The 20924-nt window shown below is 42.7% G+C and overlaps 1 protein-coding gene across 2 annotated transcripts in view; it reads left to right on the plus strand.

The window, feature by feature from the left end:
* PDE3B (phosphodiesterase 3B) overlaps positions 1 to 20924 on the plus strand; it is a 177838-nt gene that overhangs the window by 142008 nt on the left and 14906 nt on the right. The window contains exons 8-14 of one of the 2 annotated variants that reach the window (XM_054971440.1): positions 3236 to 3360; positions 3514 to 3651; positions 4897 to 5008; positions 8681 to 8794; positions 13698 to 13894; positions 15092 to 15295; positions 17829 to 17990. In XM_054971440.1, the coding sequence (XP_054827415.1) occupies positions 3236 to 3360; positions 3514 to 3651; positions 4897 to 5008; positions 8681 to 8794; positions 13698 to 13894; positions 15092 to 15295; positions 17829 to 17990 (1052 nt within the window). The remainder of the gene's footprint in view (positions 1 to 3235; positions 3361 to 3513; positions 3652 to 4896; positions 5009 to 8680; positions 8795 to 13697; positions 13895 to 15091; positions 15296 to 17828; positions 17991 to 20924) is intronic. The other variant, XM_054971441.1, reaches the window with a different exon arrangement.

The raw sequence follows: 20924 nt of genomic DNA on the forward strand, positions 1-20924 counted from the left end.
GAACCCCAACCCTGGCGGAGGAGGCGGATACGCCTGTTGGTGCTCTCAGCCTTGACTGGGTTTGCAACAGCTTGCTGGAGCCGCTCCACAAATCCAGTGTAGTCCTGTAACAGCGGTGATGACTCAAGGAGCAGGGAGATAGACCACTTGGCCGCTTGGCCTTTCAATAAGCTCAGAATGAAGCCCACCTTGGTCCGGTCATTGGGAAAGTCTCTTGGGCGCAGGCTAATGTACAGCTGGCACTTGGTGAGGAAGGCAGGAAATTCCTCCACACTACCTGTGAACTTCTCTGGTGGGCTTACTGGGCACTTGGGCGGGGATGGCGTTGCCTGGGCTTGCTGCTGCAACTGTTGCTGAAGTTCGGCCACTGCATTAGTCAATTGGTCAACCCTCTGCTGTAGCATTTGGTTTTGCGCTACCAGCACAGCAGCGGCTCCCGTGTCCATGCTGCTTGTTGTTGGGGTGGGAGCAACATGTCACAAGCAGGGCTGGGCGAGGGAGAAAGTGAGTGAGAGTCCAAGACACACTAGGGTCGAGAGCCAGTAAGTCAGTCTATCAGTGGAGCGAGCAAACGAGAATCCAAACGCCAAGCTGAAGTCGGAAAGCCGAGTTGTCAGTCAAACATAGAGACAAGCAAGGAGTGGTCGAGGACAAAGCTGAAGTCAGAAAACAGGAGGTCTATCCAAGTGAGGGCAGGGTACGAGGCAGAGGTGAAGCTTCCAGGAGCCGAGCTGCTGGGAGCAAGGAGTGGTGAACGATGTTGCTCCCATGCTGGATCCTGCCCAGCATTCTCCTTATATGTTCAGGACGGCATAAGAAGATGAGGGCCAGGTGTTTCTCCTTCACTTGATTGCCTTGCCTCACCCTCGGCGTCCAGCTCCATCCACCACTGCCAAATCTGTTAGCTTTGCCTTTAGCCAACAGTTTACTATGCGAAAGGGGGGATCTTTAACATATCTTCAACTAAGCCAGATTTTTCCCAAATGAAGAGAGAGCAAGGATACAACACAGGCCTGGACATGAATTTCAGTAAGTTTTATTTAAATCATTTTCCAGCAAAACAATCATGTAGTTAGTGTCAGCGTGATGTTATAATTAAGGCAGTGTTCCTAAGTGACTTGGACTAGCATTTCTGAATATACTGGACTGGCTTCTGCAGATGGACTGTCATTGTTTCTTCTTGAAAACAGAAGAGGGTCTTAAAAGGATCTTTCTTGCTGTGGATCTTCCTCATTTTCCTCTCTTTAATTGTGTTCTCATGACTGCTAGTGTGTGTACAGTGTTTTCCTTCTCCAGACATGAGAGTAGATGTGAAAGTTACTGTGTTTTAACGTCTTGAATCTTAAGAGTCAGAAAAAGAAAAAAAGTTGTCCGTTTGAAATAAGCCTCTGCGTTTGTTATCCGTCAGCCCCCCCCCCTTCTACTAGGTTTTGTGACATCTTTGACCAAATCTGGCCTTCTTTCCATTATTGATTTTTGTCTTTGTCCACAGAAGCTAATGCAAACATCGGCAAAAGCAAACATTACTTGTTCTTTTCTGTTCAGAGAACGTGTCATTTGGAATGTTTCCAGTGGGACAGTGAAAAATAATATTCTGGTGCTTTCCATACTTAAAATGGATTCCAGGATCAGAGAAATAGACTGGCTTCACTGTACAGGAATACAACAGCCTGCAGGCGCACACTCCTTCACCGTTCCCAGACAGCCTCCCTTGCTTGAGCCCTCTGCCTTGCTGCCGGCTCGAGAGGCTTGGAACTCCGAGGTGCCAGTTCCTCCTCCTTTCTGCACCACCCTTCTCCCTCTCTAGCTTGAGCTGAGGGACTTGGTTGCTGGTCGCTGCATGGCTCTTCAGGGACTGCATGGGGGGGGGGGTTCTGCTGGCTCCGCTGGTTCTTCCAGCCCCTCATCCTCTGAGGAGGAATTGCCAGCAGGTAGAGAGCCCAGCCAAGGCTGGCTACGACAATCATAGTCTGTACCCTGACCTTGTTGATCCAGGCTAGCCTGATCTCGTCAAATCTTGGAAGCTAAGCAGGGTTGGCCCTGATTAGTATTTGGATGGGAGGCCACTAAGGAAGTCCAGGGTAACTACATAGAGGCAGGCAACAGCAAACCACCTCTCTGACTCTATTGCCATAAAAATCCTATGGGGTTGCCGTAAGTCAGCTGTGCCTTGACGGCTCCTTATACACAAAGAGATGCACATCATAGCTGTTGACTATTTTAGCTTCAGCTGCTGTTTTCTCATAGACATCCTTGGCTGGAATTAGCTGTCCTGCCCAGGATACTGGGAGGCACAGTGCTAGATTTACCTCTGGAAAACTATGAATTCTTCAGTTCAGATAGACAATGCCCTATGGGGAGGAACAGGTTTGCTGTCAAGGGCTACCTCTTCTTTGTCTCCTTCAAATAACATGGTGTCTCATGGGTAGCACGTTTTGCATGCAGAAGATGCCAGGTTCTATCACCAGCATTTTCCACGGAAAGGGAGAACTCACCATTTGGGACCATGAAGTTATTTCCCCAGATAGCCCATTGTTATATTGTTAAGTGAAAAATATTTGTACAAGAGTGATGACATATTGTTGCTAGGTGGAGCTTATGGGAATATTTAAAAAAGGATAAAATGTTGTTCTAGCATGCTTTTTCTCACAACACAGAAATATATATCAGTGATACAGAGAGCCCTGTGGTATGGAGTGGTAAGCTGCAGTGCTGCAGGCCAAGCTCTGCTCACAACCTGAGTTCGATCCTGATGGAAGCTGAGTTCAGGTAGCTGGCTAAAGGTTGACTCAGCCTTCCATCCTTCTGAGGTCGGTAAAATTAGTACCCAGTTTCCTGGGAGTAAAGTGTAGATGACTGGGGAAGGCAATGGCAAACTATCCCATAACAAAAGTCTGCCAAGAAAACATCGTGATGCGACATCCCCCCCCCCCCCCGGGTCAGTAATGACTCGGTGCTTGCACACTTTTATCTGTGATACAGGCAAAACTAGTGTTTATTATGAGTAGCCAAGATGTATGCCTTCATCATATATTGAAGTGAAATGTAATTTAACCTGATGTAATCTGCCCTGAGCCCGCTTGTGGGGAGGGCAGAATAAAAGTCTAAGGTAAATAAATAAATAAATACTGACCTGTGAGCCATTTCCAGATTCCTGTTCTGTATTTAAATAATTGTCAAATGTTTTAAAAAATTGATATTGATTAAACATGTTAGTTTTATTTTAACTTTTAAGCTGAAGATGGAAATAATGAAATTCCAAAAGATCTTACTCACCATACAGAGAAACAACAAAATAGAACAGGAGAATTAGAAACTCAGAATCATCAAATGGATCAGACTAAAAACAAACAACTTGATGTAAGCGTATTACAATAATATCTATAATGTAATTCATATTTTGTTGTAAATATTAACTTGCAAGTTTTTAGTTTGTTGCACAACATTTTGGCAGAATAATGCTTCACTGACTTGTTACTTTAAACGGGTGAAATTTCACTTTCTTTTATACAGTTGGAGGAAGATCCGTCATTAGAGCTGATGGTAATAGATGATTATGATTCTTTAATGGAAAAAATGGACAACTGGAACTTTCAAATATTTGATCTTGTTAAAAAAATGAGAGATAAATCTGGAAGAATCCTTAGTCAGGTTTGTTGCACCAATGAATATGTCATGCTCATGTATGTTCAGTTCACTACATACAAGCTTGTGCTGAACAGTTTAGAGATATACACACAGCAGTAGTTTGAAAGTAACACAGTTATGTTGCTTTAATTTGTACAAGTTTATTAATGTTGAAAAGTTTTTACTATGGAAAATTTATGTCTGAGTGTGGTTTAGAAACAGCAAGAAAGCAGTTGGAAACTTTTGTTCATTACTGGTATTTCTGCTGTAGTTTTGTATAATCGTATTCTGCTGTGTAAAGTAACAAAAAAATTGCCTGGATTTAAAGAATTAGCTTTACAAGTTGCCATAAGGTCATACTAAAACCCTTCACAGGCTTGCTTGCAAGCTAAAGAAATAGACATCAATCAAAAGGACTTAGAGGGCAAGTGTCTCTGCCTAATTTTATGTTATTGATTACTGAATTTTTGAAGGTCCAATATGGTTTGAAATTGATTTTTAAATGCTGTTTAAGAGGGGATTTTATTAGAATGACTAATGGTTAGTATTGATGGAGATGTAATTCATACTATAAAGGCCAACAAAGAAAGAAAGTGGGGGACTTGCATTAAATAAAAGGAGAAGTGAGCAGGTATTTCCAAACTTGTTTCCAGGCTGCAAATAACTGGTGGTGTCCATCTGCTGTTTTCTGTCAGAGAGGGAACAACTTTCAATACTTTCCGTCTTACTGCAGAAGCCCACACTGCCCCTCATGCTGTTTGTGAGGTTCTTCTGACTCCCAGAGGCAGGATTTCAGAGGGCTCGGTGGAATGCAGCTGTTATGAAATTTGAGTATAATTATACAGAAGAGTTTAAAATATGCCTATTTAGTTATGAGCATTATTAGTAAATTTTATTTAGATTATATATGAGAAACAATGAGGGAAGGGACCTCAGCAGGGTATAATGCCATATAGTTCACCTTCCAAAGCAGCCATTTTCACCAAAGGAACTGATCTCTGTGGACTGGATATCAGTTTTAATTCTCCTAGCCCCACCTGGAAGTTGGCAATCCTACTTGAGAGCAGAAAAAACATATTTGAATAAATTTACAACCCAGTTTCTGCGGTTAAAAAGAAGTCACAAAATCTCATTAATAAGGTATTAATAGTAAATACCTGCTAAATTTGACTTATTGAAAATATGTTTAAAATATTCTGAAACATCTAAAATATAAATAATTGTGCTTTAACATTCCTTGAATTGAAAATAATTGCCTTGTTTTTTTAGGTTGCATATGCATTGTTTCAAGACACTGGATTATTTGAAATTTTCAAAATTCCAACTCAGCAATTCATGAAGTACTTTCAGGCACTAGAAAATGGTTACCGAGACATTCCCTGTGAGTAAGATTTTACTATATTAGGCTGTTTCTTCTGCTGAGTCACAATATATCATTATCTTGTTGGTCATATATTTGCAAAGCACTATTACTACAAATCAGTATTATACCAGTGAAAATTGTATTTTTTGTGTGCATTATATAATAATGGTATAAGGAGCTGGGGTGGTGGCTGCCCCAGCTTGCTTGTTCACATCAGCATCCCCTCTTCCCTCACCCCCCCCCATGCCAGTCTTTGTGGTTGACGTTTGATGGGGGAGGGCCTGCCCACAAGCTGGCATAGTTCATGCCTGCTAAAGAGGCAGTTGCCCAAGGAGCTGTGCTTGATGGAGCTGCATGGAGGGGGGGGGGGCTTCCAGTAGCCCATACAGGGGCTCTGTTCACACTACTTGGACACAATTTGTCAGGGAGCCCGAGAAGCATGGCTGTTCAAGCAATCTGCCTCGACTGCCATTCAAACCCAGCCCCAGAAGCAGTTCCCCGAGTAGACCGCATCTCCACCTTACTCCTGAGAAGTCAGCATGAGGAATGGATCTTGCAGCTCCGACTGCTGTGCAAACAGGCTCAGCTCCCTGTCTGGGCGAGGGAAGTTGGCAACATGCATCCAGAAATCCTTTTTATTTTTGGCAGTTCAATAAAGTCTGTGTCGAACAACAGCCCCCTCCCTGTCTGTTTGCTTGCCTGTGGATGATAGAAGTTCCTCCCCTCCCTTGCTTCCCCTTAGAGCTGCCCTCTCACACATCCTGGAGGGTTGTCTCACACATCCTGGAGGGTTGGCTTTTGGCTGGTAAGAATGGGGCGACCCCAAAGAGGCTCCAGGGGCCTCCATGCCTTTGTATGGCTTCGCTGCCAATAAGAGCAGGTGTCCAGTGGCACTTTGGAGACTCCGGCCCTGCCCAGCTTCCCTCCCCTCTTCCCCCCTTCAAATTCACTGCAGGCAGCAAGGTGGGACTTGGGGTGTTGCCTGTGTGTCTTGCAGGGGGGGTCACGGGAGACTCTCATTCTCGGGCAGCACTGCTGGCATCTGATAAGCAAGCCAGAAGTCCAGTGCGTGCGAGGGACAAGGTCGTTGCTGGAGGGGGAGATGGAACGACGTTCTGGGATCTCTGAGGCTGCTCCCCCAGATGGCCAGGCCACACTCCTTTTTGCTGTTTGTGGAGGCAGGGATCGACCTCGGGTCTTTCGCACCAGGGAAGGGATAACGACCTTCAGAGCACTTTCCCAGATCCTGGAGGCCATCATCTCACTCTGGGGGCCATCATCCCAGCACTACAGCACGGCTGTCAGCATTCACCCTGCATTCTCCTCACATCTTTCCAATGCAGCGATTTATTTCAGTGGAGCCACTGCATGTCGATGGGCATTCATGGTTCCCATCATATCCAAAAAGCCTTCCAGCCTGTTCCATTGTTTGCAATGGGCATTCTTGTCATTTGTTTCAGAACCCACCCCCTGCTTGGGAACTGCCTCTCCAAGACTTGGGTGGCAAATCCTGAGTGCTGGGGGCTGCAAGTGCAACCCTTGCCAAATCCCACAGCCTTTCTGGTCTAACTTTTCATGGAGGGGGTGCATGCTTCCCGGAGCAGTAGTGGTGGAGGGGAGGAGATTTGCAAGCAGACACTGCTTCAGCTACCTGCCTGCCCTTGACCGACATGGGGGTTGGGTGGGCGGACACCTCGTCTGCACCTTCAATGTGCCCCCCCCCCCACGGAGCAAGGCTCCTCTCAAAGCAGACACCTTTGCTGGTGTGCAACAAGCCTGATCGCAGGGATTGTTCTGCCCTGTGTGCCTGTTCTCTGCTGAGCGGTGGAGTGGCATAGGTAGCTGGCTACAGTAAACCTGGCCCAGCCCATGGACTGGCTATGCCTTCCCCTTCCACCCCCAGAGCTCTTAAGTGCAGCCTCCCGGCAATTGGTGGATTCTGCTGGTGTTGGCAGGGTACTAGGGAGCATTCTCTTCTGGCTGTACCCTGCTGGGCTCACAACCCCCTCCCCCCAGTAGGCCACAGCCCCATCCCCTGGGGAGGTTGCTCCCACTGGCTGCTCCCATGATGGACCCTGGGGCCACCTCAGCCAGCCACTCCAGCAGGTACCTGCCCTCCAGTGGGGCAGTTTCCACAGCGCCCCCCCCCCCATTCTGTGGGGTGCACTTTCAAGGAGGGGATCTCATGCCCCACCTGCTGCTCAACTGGGCAGTCACTCCTAGCCAGGTGCTCCAATGTGGTTGCTGTGACTGCAGGAGTGCATGGTCCCTGGCTCCCTGCTCCCTGGTGGGGAGGGCACCAAATGGAGGTGTTGGTGAACAGAGAGGATCACGGCTCGAGCATTGGCTGTGCCATTGCTTGCCACTCGTGTGCTTGTTATTGGGGCAGCGCAGGCATTAGCGAATCATGGCAGGGTTGTCTGGGGAACAGCAAGGCGGTTATTCTTGACAGCCGCCAGGCTCGGCTGCCAGTGCAGCTCTCCTGCCAAAGTCCTTAGGGAATGTTGTTGCCATCACAGTTGCACTGAAGCATGTTCACCACCGCAGGCCTCAGGATTCTGCTGCCCAAAGCTCACCTATTTTTCTCTTTCATTTTGCACATACATACACCAAGGGGTGGCAGAGAGAGTGTGGAAAATAGAAGTAGAGAACTCAAGGTGAAACTCGGGAGTAGAAAGCAAATTCATTGTTAGGAAATTCTAGGAAAGGAGTTGACAATGAAATGGCTAATGTCAGAATTCCTTTATAAATCAATGACTTAATGTCCAGTGATTCTATCAGCAGAATGCACTAATGGATGTGGATCTTTCTCTTATTCTATCCTCTCCTTCCCAATCTTTTCCAACCCCTGCAAACTTGCTTTCTAGGATTACAGGACCCACATGATCTAATCGGAAAATTAGCCCATCCTACCAATGTGGCATACCCATATTTGTGTGCACTGTATTTATAGTGCACCTTTCTCACTGAGACTTAAGGCAGATTAAGGTTGCAATCATCTCAAGGATATCTTAGAGCAGAAGGAGTTACAGAAGAACACACAGAATATCAAGGGGCTAGAACTCCTTACGAGCAAAATATTTGCTCCCCTTTCCTATCCACTATAATGGATGGCAGCATCAATATATTCCTCTACCGAGATACACTTAAAAGTTTTTTTCCAGTTTCCTCCCACTTCCTTTAGTGCTGTTCCTTTCTCCTACCCAATTATTTCCTTTACCCATTCTTTCTTTAGTTCCTGCTTCTCAGAAAATTTTTAATGTAGTTCTTTTCTTTGTTCATCCACCTTGACCTCTGCTCATTTTACCATTTTCCAGTCTCGTGTGCTATCTTTCCATTCAGATTTTATCCTAGAGACCTTATGATTCTGTTCTTATTATCCTGTCAGCAGTGCATAACCCTTTGAGTCTCTAAACTCTATGTCCCAATAAATGCAACCTATCACTTCATAGAAGCCACAGTTTTTATCATCATTATACAACTCACAGTGCAATCATAATCAGAGTTACTCCAGCCTAAGCTCATTGACTTCAATGGATTTAGACCGGTGTAACTCTTCATAAGATTCTCCAGTAAGTCTTCTACTGTAACTTACAAGGGATAACATGCAGATAAAAAAACCTGACTGTCATCTGTTACCTTATTATACATATAATGGCAATATTTAAATATAACCATTCTAATTTTTAGATCACAATCGAATACATGCAACAGATGTTCTTCATGCTGTTTGGTATCTCACAACACGACCAATTCCTGGATTTCAGCAAATGCATTCTCATTCTACAGAAAGAAGTGACATTGGTATGAGATTTTCCCCTGATTAATAAATTTTACCCAGTGAAATAAAAATGGATAAAAAGAGATGTTTTCTAGAATTTATTTTCTTACTTAAAGGTGAGCTGACAAGCCAGTCACCCCTCCCTAAAGTCCCTCTTTTCCTCTAAAACTAAGATGAAATGGTTGGCCTGTTTCACCAAACCCCTGGGTGCTGTTGCCAGCAGGAAGCCTTTTGGGGGGGGGGAGTGAATATCATATTCCAGAAAGATTGACACAGATGCCCAAAAGTCTGACAGTGCCAATATACAGCTCACATAGCTGAACAACCTCTGAAGAGCTTTCCCCATGGCTTTTAATTGGCCTTTCTGACCAGGTGAGCTGGATGAGCCTCAATTTCCCAGTAGAAAAATGATAGAGTGCCATTGTTCAAAATGATCTATAAAAGAAGATTCCAAAGCTGCTGGCCTTTTTATGTTCCCAAATGCTACTGGAAGACTGAGAAGTGGATTGTTGTGCTCATCACACTAGCCGTAATTCTTTTAAGAGGTTAGAGACTGTAACTAGTTTGTGTTTTGTATTTTATTCTCTCTATTTTGCTTTTGTGGATTCTGCTTGATTTCAGATTGACTTTCAAATTAAGTCCTTGTTTATTCCACCGCCTTTCCCTTTTGGTAGGCAATAAACTTTTTTGGTTTTATTTGGAATAAGTGCCATTACTAGGGGTGTGGATCCCCAAAAGAATCAGTTTTCCTGCTTCAGGTTTACCGAAGTGGGAAAAACCCAGATCTTGGCTTGCCGCTTCAGGATTCAGGTATTTAAGCCACTTCAGAAAGCTGCGGGTAGAGCAGCAGCAGCTGCAGCACTTTTATTGTGGTTTGCAAAAGTGCTCCTTTCAAGCTTCCCGACATCTTTTTTACCCAATGGGAGGGAGAGGAGAGAGTTGTCACTACAATACTCTCCTCCCTCCTCCCATTGGGTAAAAAAAGACAGCATGAAGCTTAAAGCATTGCTTTTGTTGCTGTTTGCAAACAGGAAGAAAAGAGTTGCATCTGCTGCCACTCTACCCAAAGCATTCCGAAGTGTTTTAGAAAGTATTGTCGAAGGCTTTCACGGCCGGAGAACGATGGTTGTTGTGGGTTTTCCAGGCTGTATTGCCGTGGTCTTGGGATTGTAATTCCTGACGTTTCGCCAGCAGCTGTGGCTGGCATCTTCAGAGGTGTAGCACCAAAAGACAGAGATCACAGCTCATGACACTGAGAGATCTCTGTCTTTTGGTGCTACACCTCTGAAGATGCCAGCCACAGCTGCTGGCGAAACGTCAGGAACTACAATGCCAAGACCACGGCAATGCAGCCCGGAAAACCCACAACAACCATGTCTTAGAAAGCTTTACTTTGGTATTTCCAAATCATCTCAGCAATGCTGGGGCCAATTCAGAAATACCAAATAATTCCGATTCAGGCCCAATTCAGGTTAAAAACCCGAATCGGAAACCCAAAGTGCACAATCCTAGCCATTACTTTCTTACTTTAAACTCAGTAATTTCCCACAGAGCTATCAGCTCATCTATCACAAATGTAAGGTAAGGGTTAATCTTTCTCAGATACAGTCCTTCTTTCTTTTATCAGAGTATCACAGATTACTGCCCAGGGTTTTGGAAGGGCAGATAATGGGTTGCAGTCAAGGCAGTTTCTCAGCTGTTGGCAGGAACACCATTTTCCCTTTTTGGGGGGACTTTCCAGCTCTTTTTACCCCACACCCCACCCTGAGGGCAAGCTCCCCTTCCCCAGGTCCCCAGGTCCCCTTCCCAGAAGGTTTTAGAGTTGAAAGATATAACAAATACTTGATGTCATTTACAAGCAGTGTATATCTTGTTTTATGATAATTGATTGAATCATTGCTGACATGCTAGGCTTCCTAGCCCAGAAGAGATTTAGATCTCTTCTCTTGAATGAGAACTATGTCTGCCTGCAGCAGTCAGCATGTTTCTAGTAACTAAAATACATTAGGCTAATATTTCTTCATTTAATTAGGAAATGAAACATCTCAGACTAAAAATACCTATGGTTAAACTATTTAACTTAATTAGAACGTTTCTTAATTATTCCAATGTAAAAATGTAGTCATGAACATTGATGGCCTTCTTTTAATTAATATATACCCATCTTAAAATGTTCTGTTAAGTTTAGTTCAATATGACTTGATTGAAATTGCTTAGGATTATACCAGAGGCATTCTTCAAAGGATTTACAGTGCCATCCTAAGCAGAGTTAGACCCTTGAAGTCAGTGGGCTTAGAAAAATGGCTTACAATGGCACCGTAAAATTGGTAGTAAGACAGAGTACTCCTGTCTCATTTTTTTACTTGCACTTTTAGAGAATAAAATCACCATTCTTCCAGTGTGAGAAATGTCTGTGTAATGTACATATACATGTTTAAAATACAATCAATTGCACCATCTTTAACCATTTGAAATACTGCAGGTTACACAAATAAAAAGTGTGCTTTAAATTTTCACAGTTCCTACTTAGAATTTCCATAAATTGCACCAAAACAGGACAGAAAATGAACAATCATGCTGTTTGTGACCTGGAAATGAATATTGATCTTTTGAATTTATGAAGAAATAAACAACTTTTCTGTTGAAAGAGACAAGTGAAAAGATTTGCAAAAGAGCAATATAATAGTTACAATGCCAAATATAAGAACACTATTAAAATAAATGTTCAGTTAAAATGTAACAACAGAACAAAAATGATGGCTCAGTTCAGATGTAATAAAAAACTGTGGTTTAATTTAACTAACCATAGTTAATTGATTGTCTGAATGCCAACAATTAAACTAACTATATAGCTAGTTAAATCATGATCTGCAGTTGGTTCTTTAATAGTTCCACATTATATACATTAGCACAGTATCTTAAATTGTTGCCTGTCAATACTTTGCACCTAGCTTGGCTACAAAGAGGCCTAGCACGAGCAGGTCAAGATTGAATTTGCTCTGCTTTTATCGCCTCTTGCAAGTAGTTATCTCTGCCCACACTTAGCACTTCCTTCTCTTAATAGGAATGCTAGCATGTTTCACCATGCATGTAGCAATCAAAAGTAGTTTTACTTGTTTCACCACTCAAAGCAGGACAGTGGTGGGCCATGTTAGTGTACATGGATAGGATCTGGTTCTCCCAGATCCTAGTCTAATACTGTAACCACTATACAATGCTGGCTCTTAGTCAGTAGACAAGCCATGGAGTTCTACACTAGTTCAGGCTTCTAAGCAGCCTTCAAAAGCAGTACCACACAGAGTGCATCAATAAGAATCCAAGCTGGCAGTATGATCCTGTCCAATACAGATAATTCCCCAAGATTTACCAATTAGCATCACTTATATTTTGCTTGGATTTGGTTTCAGTGTTACGACACTGCTATTTAGCCTTGCTGCCTAAGTTGCAGCCAAAATTGGCTTTGGATGATAATAGAGAGTATAAGACTGCTAGCTAAAAGCCTTGTCATTCCATATTGAGCTGATAGCATCTTTCTAAGGAAACATGTGCCATGTAAACATACAAACTGAAGAGATGGATAGAGCTCAGATTACCTTTCATATTTCCTTCTTGGACCTTATAAAGAGTACTGTCATCTGCAGAAGTGAACTTATATTCAGCTTTGGTAATACCTGAAGATGCTCTTAGAAATAAACAAGGTTCATACTTTTCTGGAATTGGGCTGTTTATCACTCCATACAGAAACTAGGAGTAAATTATTTTTTTGTTTAGTATTACAAAAATATTACCTTGAAGTGCTCAAGTTAGGGTGGTCAATAGTGAACTCGTATGTTAGTGTACATGGATAGGATCTCAGGTGCATACTGACCTTAAAACTACTTATAATTTCCATTTGAAGATATTTTTAATTCAGTTCAGTTCAGTATGGAAGATATACAGTACAATATAAGGTGGATAAAACTATTTGGAAAATTTCCCACATATCCAAAAATCTTTTTATAAGATACTATAAACACTTGTGAGCTTCCGGCAGTCCAATTTCCCATCCCTTTTAACTCATATTCAAGTGTCCGCAGTATATCTTGCCCCCTAGAGCAACATCAGCATACACATCAAGCTGGGATAGGGGTATTACTCACACACTCTAGGGAGACTTCTGTATATGAATAAAGTATTGTTACACCTATGGGTGACATAGTTGGCATGAATCATCCACTCTATTATTAGATATAGTAATGACAGTTTTAGCAGCTATTTATTTATTTATTTAGAAAATCTGTATGCTGCCTGTCCAGACCTGCCGATGGTGGCTCTCAATAAACCAAAGCCAACTAAGACAATAAAAACAAGGCAATAAAAACAAATCATACCAATAAAAGACCACAAAGCAAATAGACCAGTCTAAAATTATATTGATAAAACAGTCCTCAAGCTAGAAGCAGACCATAAAACAGCTAAAAAGATAGGACCCCTTCGTTTAATGCCTGGGTTATAAGAAATGTTTTGGTCTGGTTCCAAAAGAAAAGGTACCAGGTGAGTCTCAAAGGACATTCTAAAGGGAAGGCACCATCATCCAAAAAAGCCCTTTCTCGCTACATATGCAGAGAGTAGGTCTTAAGAGTATCTTAACTGGTAGACTGGACAATATAAGAGGAGGCAGCCCTTAAAGAATATAAGAATATTTATCACAACTTATTTTAAAATGTAATGAAAGAGGAAATACAGTTCTTTGTTTTTACTGTGCTCATTGTAAACCTTGGCTTGAAGAAAATCCTGAAATGGTAATATGTTCTTTTATTCTTGCAGAACAAAACTTAGAAGCTTCCTTAATTTCAGGTGCAAAAAATGTGGTTAAATAATCTGAAAATGCTTGCTTATCCCTAAATATTTTATTAAATGTCATTTTTCATGTTTATTTTTTCCTAGATGTAGATAATGAATTACCTAGTCAAGTTGCCTATATTTCCTCTAAGAGTTGCATTATTGTTGATGAAAACTATGGATCATTAGCTTCAAATATTCCAGCTTTAGAGTTAATGGCTTTGTATGTAGCAGCCACTATGCATGATTATGATCATCCTGGTCGTACAAATGCCTTTCTAGTAGCTACAAATGCTCCTCAGGTAGGATGTTTCTCCTCTGCAAAGCCTATAGTACGTCTAGTATACTTATAGGGTTTTTTAGTTTTTAATATATTTTGTGTTTTGAATGTTGTAAACTACTTCGGGTCTAAAAATCTGAAAAATAAATAAAATAAATAAAAATTCTTATTTGGCAAAAAAAACCCTCAATATATTTAATGCATGTATTTCATACAGTTATAGAGCAAGTAAACAGGTAGAAAAGGCCTTGCATCTTTGTTACAATTGAGATTTCAAATATTTTTATCATTATCTGATTCTGAAACAGTAAGCTATAATTTTAAGCAGCTTAATTATCACCCATTTTTTCAGTTGCTGGGAACATATAAGTAGGAATTATTTGTGGGATGCCACAACTGATATTCAGGACCACAAAAAAAGAGAGGCACCCCCAGTCCAAAATGCTAGATACCTCAGTGGACAAACCACACTTGGAGGAAAAGCAGTAAACAACAATAATAACAAGAATCAGTACATACAATTATAAAGTGTACACGTTACACTGGAATACACTTTATAATTGTATGCACTGATTCTTGTTATTATTGTTGTTTGCTGCTTTTCCTCCAAGTGTGGTTTGTCCACTGAGGTATCTAGCAACTGATAGTCAAACAGCTAGTTAACATAAAAATTTCTCGTCTGTCTATTTTGGGTGTATTTCAACATAGTTTGAGATCAGCTGCACACTACATGTGTTCTATTGATTGTCTTTTTTCCCTTTCTACACAGCTTTCAGCTCTTTCTCTTCATCATAGCTTTATATATGCAGGTTCTTTTCTGCTACAGTCAAAAAAATATAACTTAGCTTGACAAAGTGACAATTATAAATAGATTTGGATTACAGAAATATGAGATAAACAAGTGGGAACTGATAACTGGCTCTGTCAGAGTTTACAAAATCCAAATGGCTCCATGGAAGAGCACCTGTTTTGTATGCATGAGGTCCTAGATTCATACCCTGGCATCTTTAGTTAAAGGGTCTCTAGTTACAGGTGTTGAGAAACATCTTTCTCTGCTTTAGAGAGCTGTTGCTTGCCAGAATTAATACTGAGGTAAGCAGACTAATATTCAAAATTTTAGCTAAGGGGGAAATCCTTTTTATATTTAACTAAAAGTAAAATATTTTTAGTTAGATTTTTATGAAGTTTCAGTCTTAAAACTTTTGTGTTTGTCTCGTAGGCTGTGCTGTACAACGACAGATCTGTTCTAGAAAACCATCATGCTGCTTCTGCATGGAGTCTCTTCTTATCTCTTCCAGAGTACAACTTTCTGCCTTGTCTGGATCATGTACAATTCAAACGGTTTCGCTTTTTAGTAATTGAAGCAATCCTTGCCACCGATCTCAAAAAACATTTTGACTTCCTTGCTGAATTTAATGCTAAGGTTTGTTGCTCAAGTTTGTCTCTGCACCCAAAACCATAGAATTAGAATATTGGAATTAACAAATAACATAACAATAATTTTTAGTCAGCCTACTTTAATTTTTTTAATCCATCATGTAAATATTCACATTTTCTTAAAACGTCCCTGCATATTGAAAAATAGCAAGTTGATAAGAAGTTTTGGCTGAATTCCTTGATATTCTAAAGATACTGCCTTTATCAGACATTACTTACCATCTGATGCTTCCATGTTTATCATATTCAGAAAACAGCATTTACAACTATGCTGAGAGAACTGCACTGGCTCCAGTTCATTTCCAGACACATCTTAAAGCACTGCTTTTGACTTTACAGTCCTAAATAGTTTAGATCCAAAGTGGGTTAAGGTATTCTTTCTCCTGTTTGAGCCTTTCTATACTCTGAAGTCATTCTGTTCTAATTGACTATTTTGTCTGAAGTTAAGTGGCTAACAAGAGGTGGCTGGCAGATAGTATCTGTAAGGTAGAACCCCCTCCCCAGAAAGACTATCATTTTTTTTCAAATAGGGTCTTCAGAAAACTTTTATCTGGAAATTAATTGTTGTGGTTGTTGTGATTTTAGTGGGAGATATAATAATTTGACTACCTGCTTGCAGTTTTATAGTTTTTTTATTTATTATTTTAGGTTCTATAAGCCATCCTGAGGGCTTTTATAGAAGCACAAGCAGGGAAACCCAGAATGACTTGTAGGGGGGGGGGGTCTCATTTTCACCTACTCTGCTGTTTCCTCTTTCTTTTTCTTGAAAGCCTCATAGCCTCTCCCCTTTTCCTGATTCATTCTCTCCTTCTCACCCACCAATCAGTCTGTCATTATCTGCCCCCGCCCCCATCTTCAGCTTTCCCTCCTCCTAGCATACTCTTCACTGGAAAAACCTGATCCAGTTGTGCAGTGCCACTGGACTAGGCTGAGTTGAGTGGCATGGTAGGGAACCTGTGAGGCCTTGCAGGGAAGACCCTGTTTTCTCCTGTATCCCCCTCCTCACAATATTTCTGCTTGGCAACCGCTATATCCTCAACTCTTCATGTTTTCTTCTTCCTATCCACTCACCTTATTATCTGTACTGCAGTCTAAAAGCAGCTTGGCCTAGTTTTCCCAGGAGTAGAGCCTAAGGCTTGGCTGGTAAGACCTGAGAGGTTCCACTGGAGCTGACAAAGAGCTGGAGCACAGAGGTTGTGCCTAGTAGACCAGTTGATTCAGCAATGTAGCCTTCTTAAGCCTCAGCCTAAATAGTCTGGAAGTTGATCTGGCTCATTTACTGGCAGATGTTGAGGCTCTGAGACCATGCTGTGCTTTGGCCAGGATCCTACAAATAAATACTACTCTCAGAGCCCTGTTCTGGATCCAGGCTGGGATTGTACATCACCAGTCTGGCACTTTTCCTTCTTTGTGTTACCTCAGCCTGGACCTTCCAACAATGCTGCTCTTGTGGAGTGGAATTTGGGTCCTTAGTGGCTATAGTTCATGTCCTGCCTGGTGGAGACTGAGTGGCTATCTCAGAGGCCAGTGGCAAGGTCTCCCTGGGTGGTTTTAGTGGAGTGGCCTGTGGTGCTGCTGGAGCATGGTCAGCTGGTGCCTCCGCAGTGTCAGGCCCTCTCTGCCCCACTGATCTTCCTGGTTCCCTGGCCTTGGCACCTCTGGGTTTCTCTGAGCCTTAAGAGTCATTGGCCTGGTCACAGGGGGTCATGGCATTATCTGGCCTCCGTCTTCAGCTATATTTATTATGTATTTCCTTCATTTATACTCCACATTTCTCCCCAATGGGGACTCAAAGAAGTTAACATTATTCTCCTCTCCTTCATTTTATCCTTACAATTCTGTGAGGTAGGTTAGGCTTGTGATAAAACCAAACCAGGTTCTCATCTCAGGGAGCCCTGTCCCAGGGGGCACCTGTCCAACAAAATGGTAGTCACTACCAAATTCCCTACTAAGTCCTGGCACTGGGGCAGGAAGTAAGCCTTAAGCCTATCTGGAGTGTACTTGAGAGACAGCAAGCTGAATCCTAACCAAAAAGTAATCAAAGGTAGTACTGGCCAAACTGGCTTAGACACTGTCTTCAGACTGAAGCAAATGAATCAGATAGACAGTTATAAAATATAATTTGTTAATAAGTGAATAAAATTACTAAACTAGCAAGTGTGCAAAATAGATAAAACAAGAAAGCTAAATAACCTAGCATCTAAATATACTTGCCAACGTCTTTGATCAGCAATAGAGTTCAGCATCAAAGTTTCCAGACATCAAAACATGACTATATATCCAAGTAGCCAAGAGTTAAGAGTCATGATCTGACCCCATTCTCAAGAAAAAGGTGGCTAAATGCTAGGCCAAGAACAACTGTGCAGCTGCTGAACCAACCTTTATTCCCAAAAGCCCAACAACAAGGCAAGATGAATTCACCAGTCACAATATGGCAGTGACATAAGGACTTAATCCTCTGCAGCTGAATCAAACTCTCACACCAGTGCCCATCCTCCACTGTTTTTCTTTTCAAACAGGTACATGATGTAAACACTCATGGTATTGAATGGAGCAATGAAAGTGATCGCTTATTAGTATGTCAGATGTGCATCAAACTGGCAGATATCAATGGCCCAGCAAAAAGTAGAGATCTGCATTTGAAATGGACAGAAGGCATTGTTAATGAATTTTATGAACAGGTAGGCTTTGGAAATCAGTTTTTAAGAGAGTCTGTATTTGTAAAGGGTTATTTATTATAAGCCAATAATTTCATGCAGGCAACGTTCTTGTTTTGGACCCACTATGCTTCCACTGTTACATGAACCTGTTAGAAGATCATGGCTGGATTCCATGGATGTGAGAACACAAGGAGCTCATGCAAGAAGATTTTCCCGTCTTTCCTTTCTCTCAGTTGTTAGTGGACAAATCTCCCTCATGTTATTAAGAAGGCTTATGAATATGGCAATGTCATAAGCCCCCTGTCCAGGTGTTTTAAACACAAAAATGCTGCCTAGCAAGGCAGCAGGAAATGGAAGCCAGATCCTGGCTGGGAGCTGGAAAATTACTAGCATGTGAAGTGCCAGGTAAGACCAGTTTTTAGCCCTCACACCCCAGAGATGTGCAAAGTTTCTAAGACAATAGGGTCTTCCAGGAGTTCCTGAATTAATCTCCTTAACACACCCTACTGATCTTCCCTTATCCACTATGGCTATTCATGGCTCTGATAGCCTCACCTGACCAGCCATCACAGATTGTCAGTCATCATTGATAACTTTAGTTTCACCTAGGAAGGCTTAATTAAACCTTCCCAGTTTTATTGCCTCATCCTGGAGACAGCCTTCCAATTCTTTTTCTTAACCAAGAGACAGCCATTAAGTTATTGTTTTGGGGCAGAAGATGTAATCCTGCCCCAGAGTATGTTCCACACTTTAAAAGGATCTATCTGCTGCCACACTCAGTGTGTATCCCTTTCAAATCCACACGTGCACATCCTCAGATGGCATGTCTGAGCTCCTCTCTCCCTTCTTGCCACCTAGCACTGGATGCTGAAGCTACTTCCTTTCTGAACTGGTAACTATAACCCAAAAACTCTGAAACGCTATCCAAACTTCTCCCTGCTTTTCCTAGGAAACTCTGTATGTTCTTGTATGATTGCCTTTGATATCCCTTTAATAAAAATCTTTAAATACCTGCTTAGTCGTTTTGAGACTAAGCAGGTATTTAAGCTCGTTTTGAGACTAAGCAGGCATTTCAGCTCAGATTAAAAAACATCATCTGACTCCGAAAGCAAGGCTGTTGAGCCCTTCCGATCCAACCACAGCCGTGCAAATCTGACACCTGACTCCAGAGACACAGAGTCTATTGGAGCGATCTCAAAGCAGACATTCGTATCTTACTCTACCGTCACCTACTCTGTCAGAACCGATCTGACCGAAACCAGCAAGACATCACTCGCAGTCTAAGGACCATCATAGCGTGGAGCTGACAATTTTCCCAGCTCCATCCCCTAAGCCAAGCGGAAGGGATGCAAGACCAAAGGACTCGAGTGAGCCCCCTAAAAAGAAGGTATGGTCAAAATCCCAACATGGTTTTAAGAAGAAAGAAAAGATCAAGCACATTGTGGAAGTCAAGATGGAACCTGAGATACAGATTGTGTAAATACTGAGGACCCCTTCTATACACTCAAGATCACAATCGGTGTTCATCGAAGGAGGAAGGTGAACTCCCTAGAGCTTCACTCAACCAACTCACCTGGGAAACGAACAAAGTCATCCATGTTGCTCCCACAGATGTGCCCTGTAGTTCCACCAGGACAACCCATCAGCCTATGGCATTGACTTGGGGGAGCTGTACCAAACCAAATCAGCCTTCTCTATTGGTGAAGATTCCAATGTACTCAAGAAACACAGGAATCTATATTACATGCCAAAGTCCTCTATGGCTTTCCAGTTACCAGAATCAGACCCAGAGCCATTTCAGGAAAAGAGGACTCCTGGTGTGCTGTCTGAGCCATCAGATGAAGTGACACCTGACAGATCAGTTTCTCTGACTGAAGAGTTTTGCCTTTACATGGAACAGATGCTCTGAATGGCGAAATCATTAGACATTGATGTTTCTGCATCGGAGCTGAAACAGAAGGACAAGATCCTTCAACATTTAAACTCCAGAAATCCAGCTAATATTGTGTTCCCAATTATTGAGGGCTTTGTGGAAATGATCACATAATTATGTGAGAAACTGGCCTTTCTGTCTCCGACTTCAAAAAAATCCTAAGGACTATACAAAACTAAAGAGGATGTCTGTCCTATTTTGTTTAGCCATCATCCCTCATCACTAAGGAACTACAATCCAAACATAGGCAAGAACCTCATTCTACTCCTGTGGATAAAGAAAGTAAGAAGCTAGACGGACTGGCAAGGAAAATCTGTATGTCCCGATGCAGACTCACACTGGCAGCAGGCAAGGGAAAACTCCCAAGTTGTCCGAGCAGGGCAGCACCCAGTTCCAAGGTTCAGGCACCAATTGGGCACACTCACGGCTTCAAGTCCAAAGGAGGATTCCAGAAACACATCCACAGGAACAGGCCAAGGTCAGGGACAAGAGAATCAGTTCCAAACACAGCAGCAAGGTCAGTAGTAAGCAGACTCGTTGCTTCCACGCAGCCACTCCCTCTTCGGCTGCTTTTAACCCTCACAGTGCTCAGCTGCCTGTGCTACAGCAAGCACCTGCTGGCTGTCTCAGTCCTGCTCCTGTGAGCACTCATCATCACTAATGATGCTGGGCCAGTGCTGTGCTGCTAGCCTGGCACTGCATCTTCTGGCTTGGAGGGCTCTTCTGTCCCTCCTCTGGCAGCGCTCCCGAGGCTCTGGTGATGAAGGGGGAGAGCTGGCCTGCACCTGGCTTTCTGTTGCCAGCCCAGGGCTGGGAAGCTGAGGAACCGATGTGCTGGGACCTGGCTGTGGATCAATATCTGAGCCTTCAGGGCCTGCCTCCTCCTGCAGTGCCTCTGCCACTGGCTGTGGATCTGGGTCAGGTTCACCAGCTGCCTCTTCCTCAGAAGAGTCCTCTGAGTCTCTCTGCTCCGCTGGGCCAGGTTGGTCCATGACACTGTACCTCCACAGCCTTGAATGTTA

Source organism: Eublepharis macularius, chromosome 2 (genome assembly GCF_028583425.1).
Source record: "Eublepharis macularius isolate TG4126 chromosome 2, MPM_Emac_v1.0, whole genome shotgun sequence".
NCBI classification, from domain to species: domain Eukaryota; kingdom Metazoa; phylum Chordata; class Lepidosauria; order Squamata; family Eublepharidae; genus Eublepharis; species Eublepharis macularius.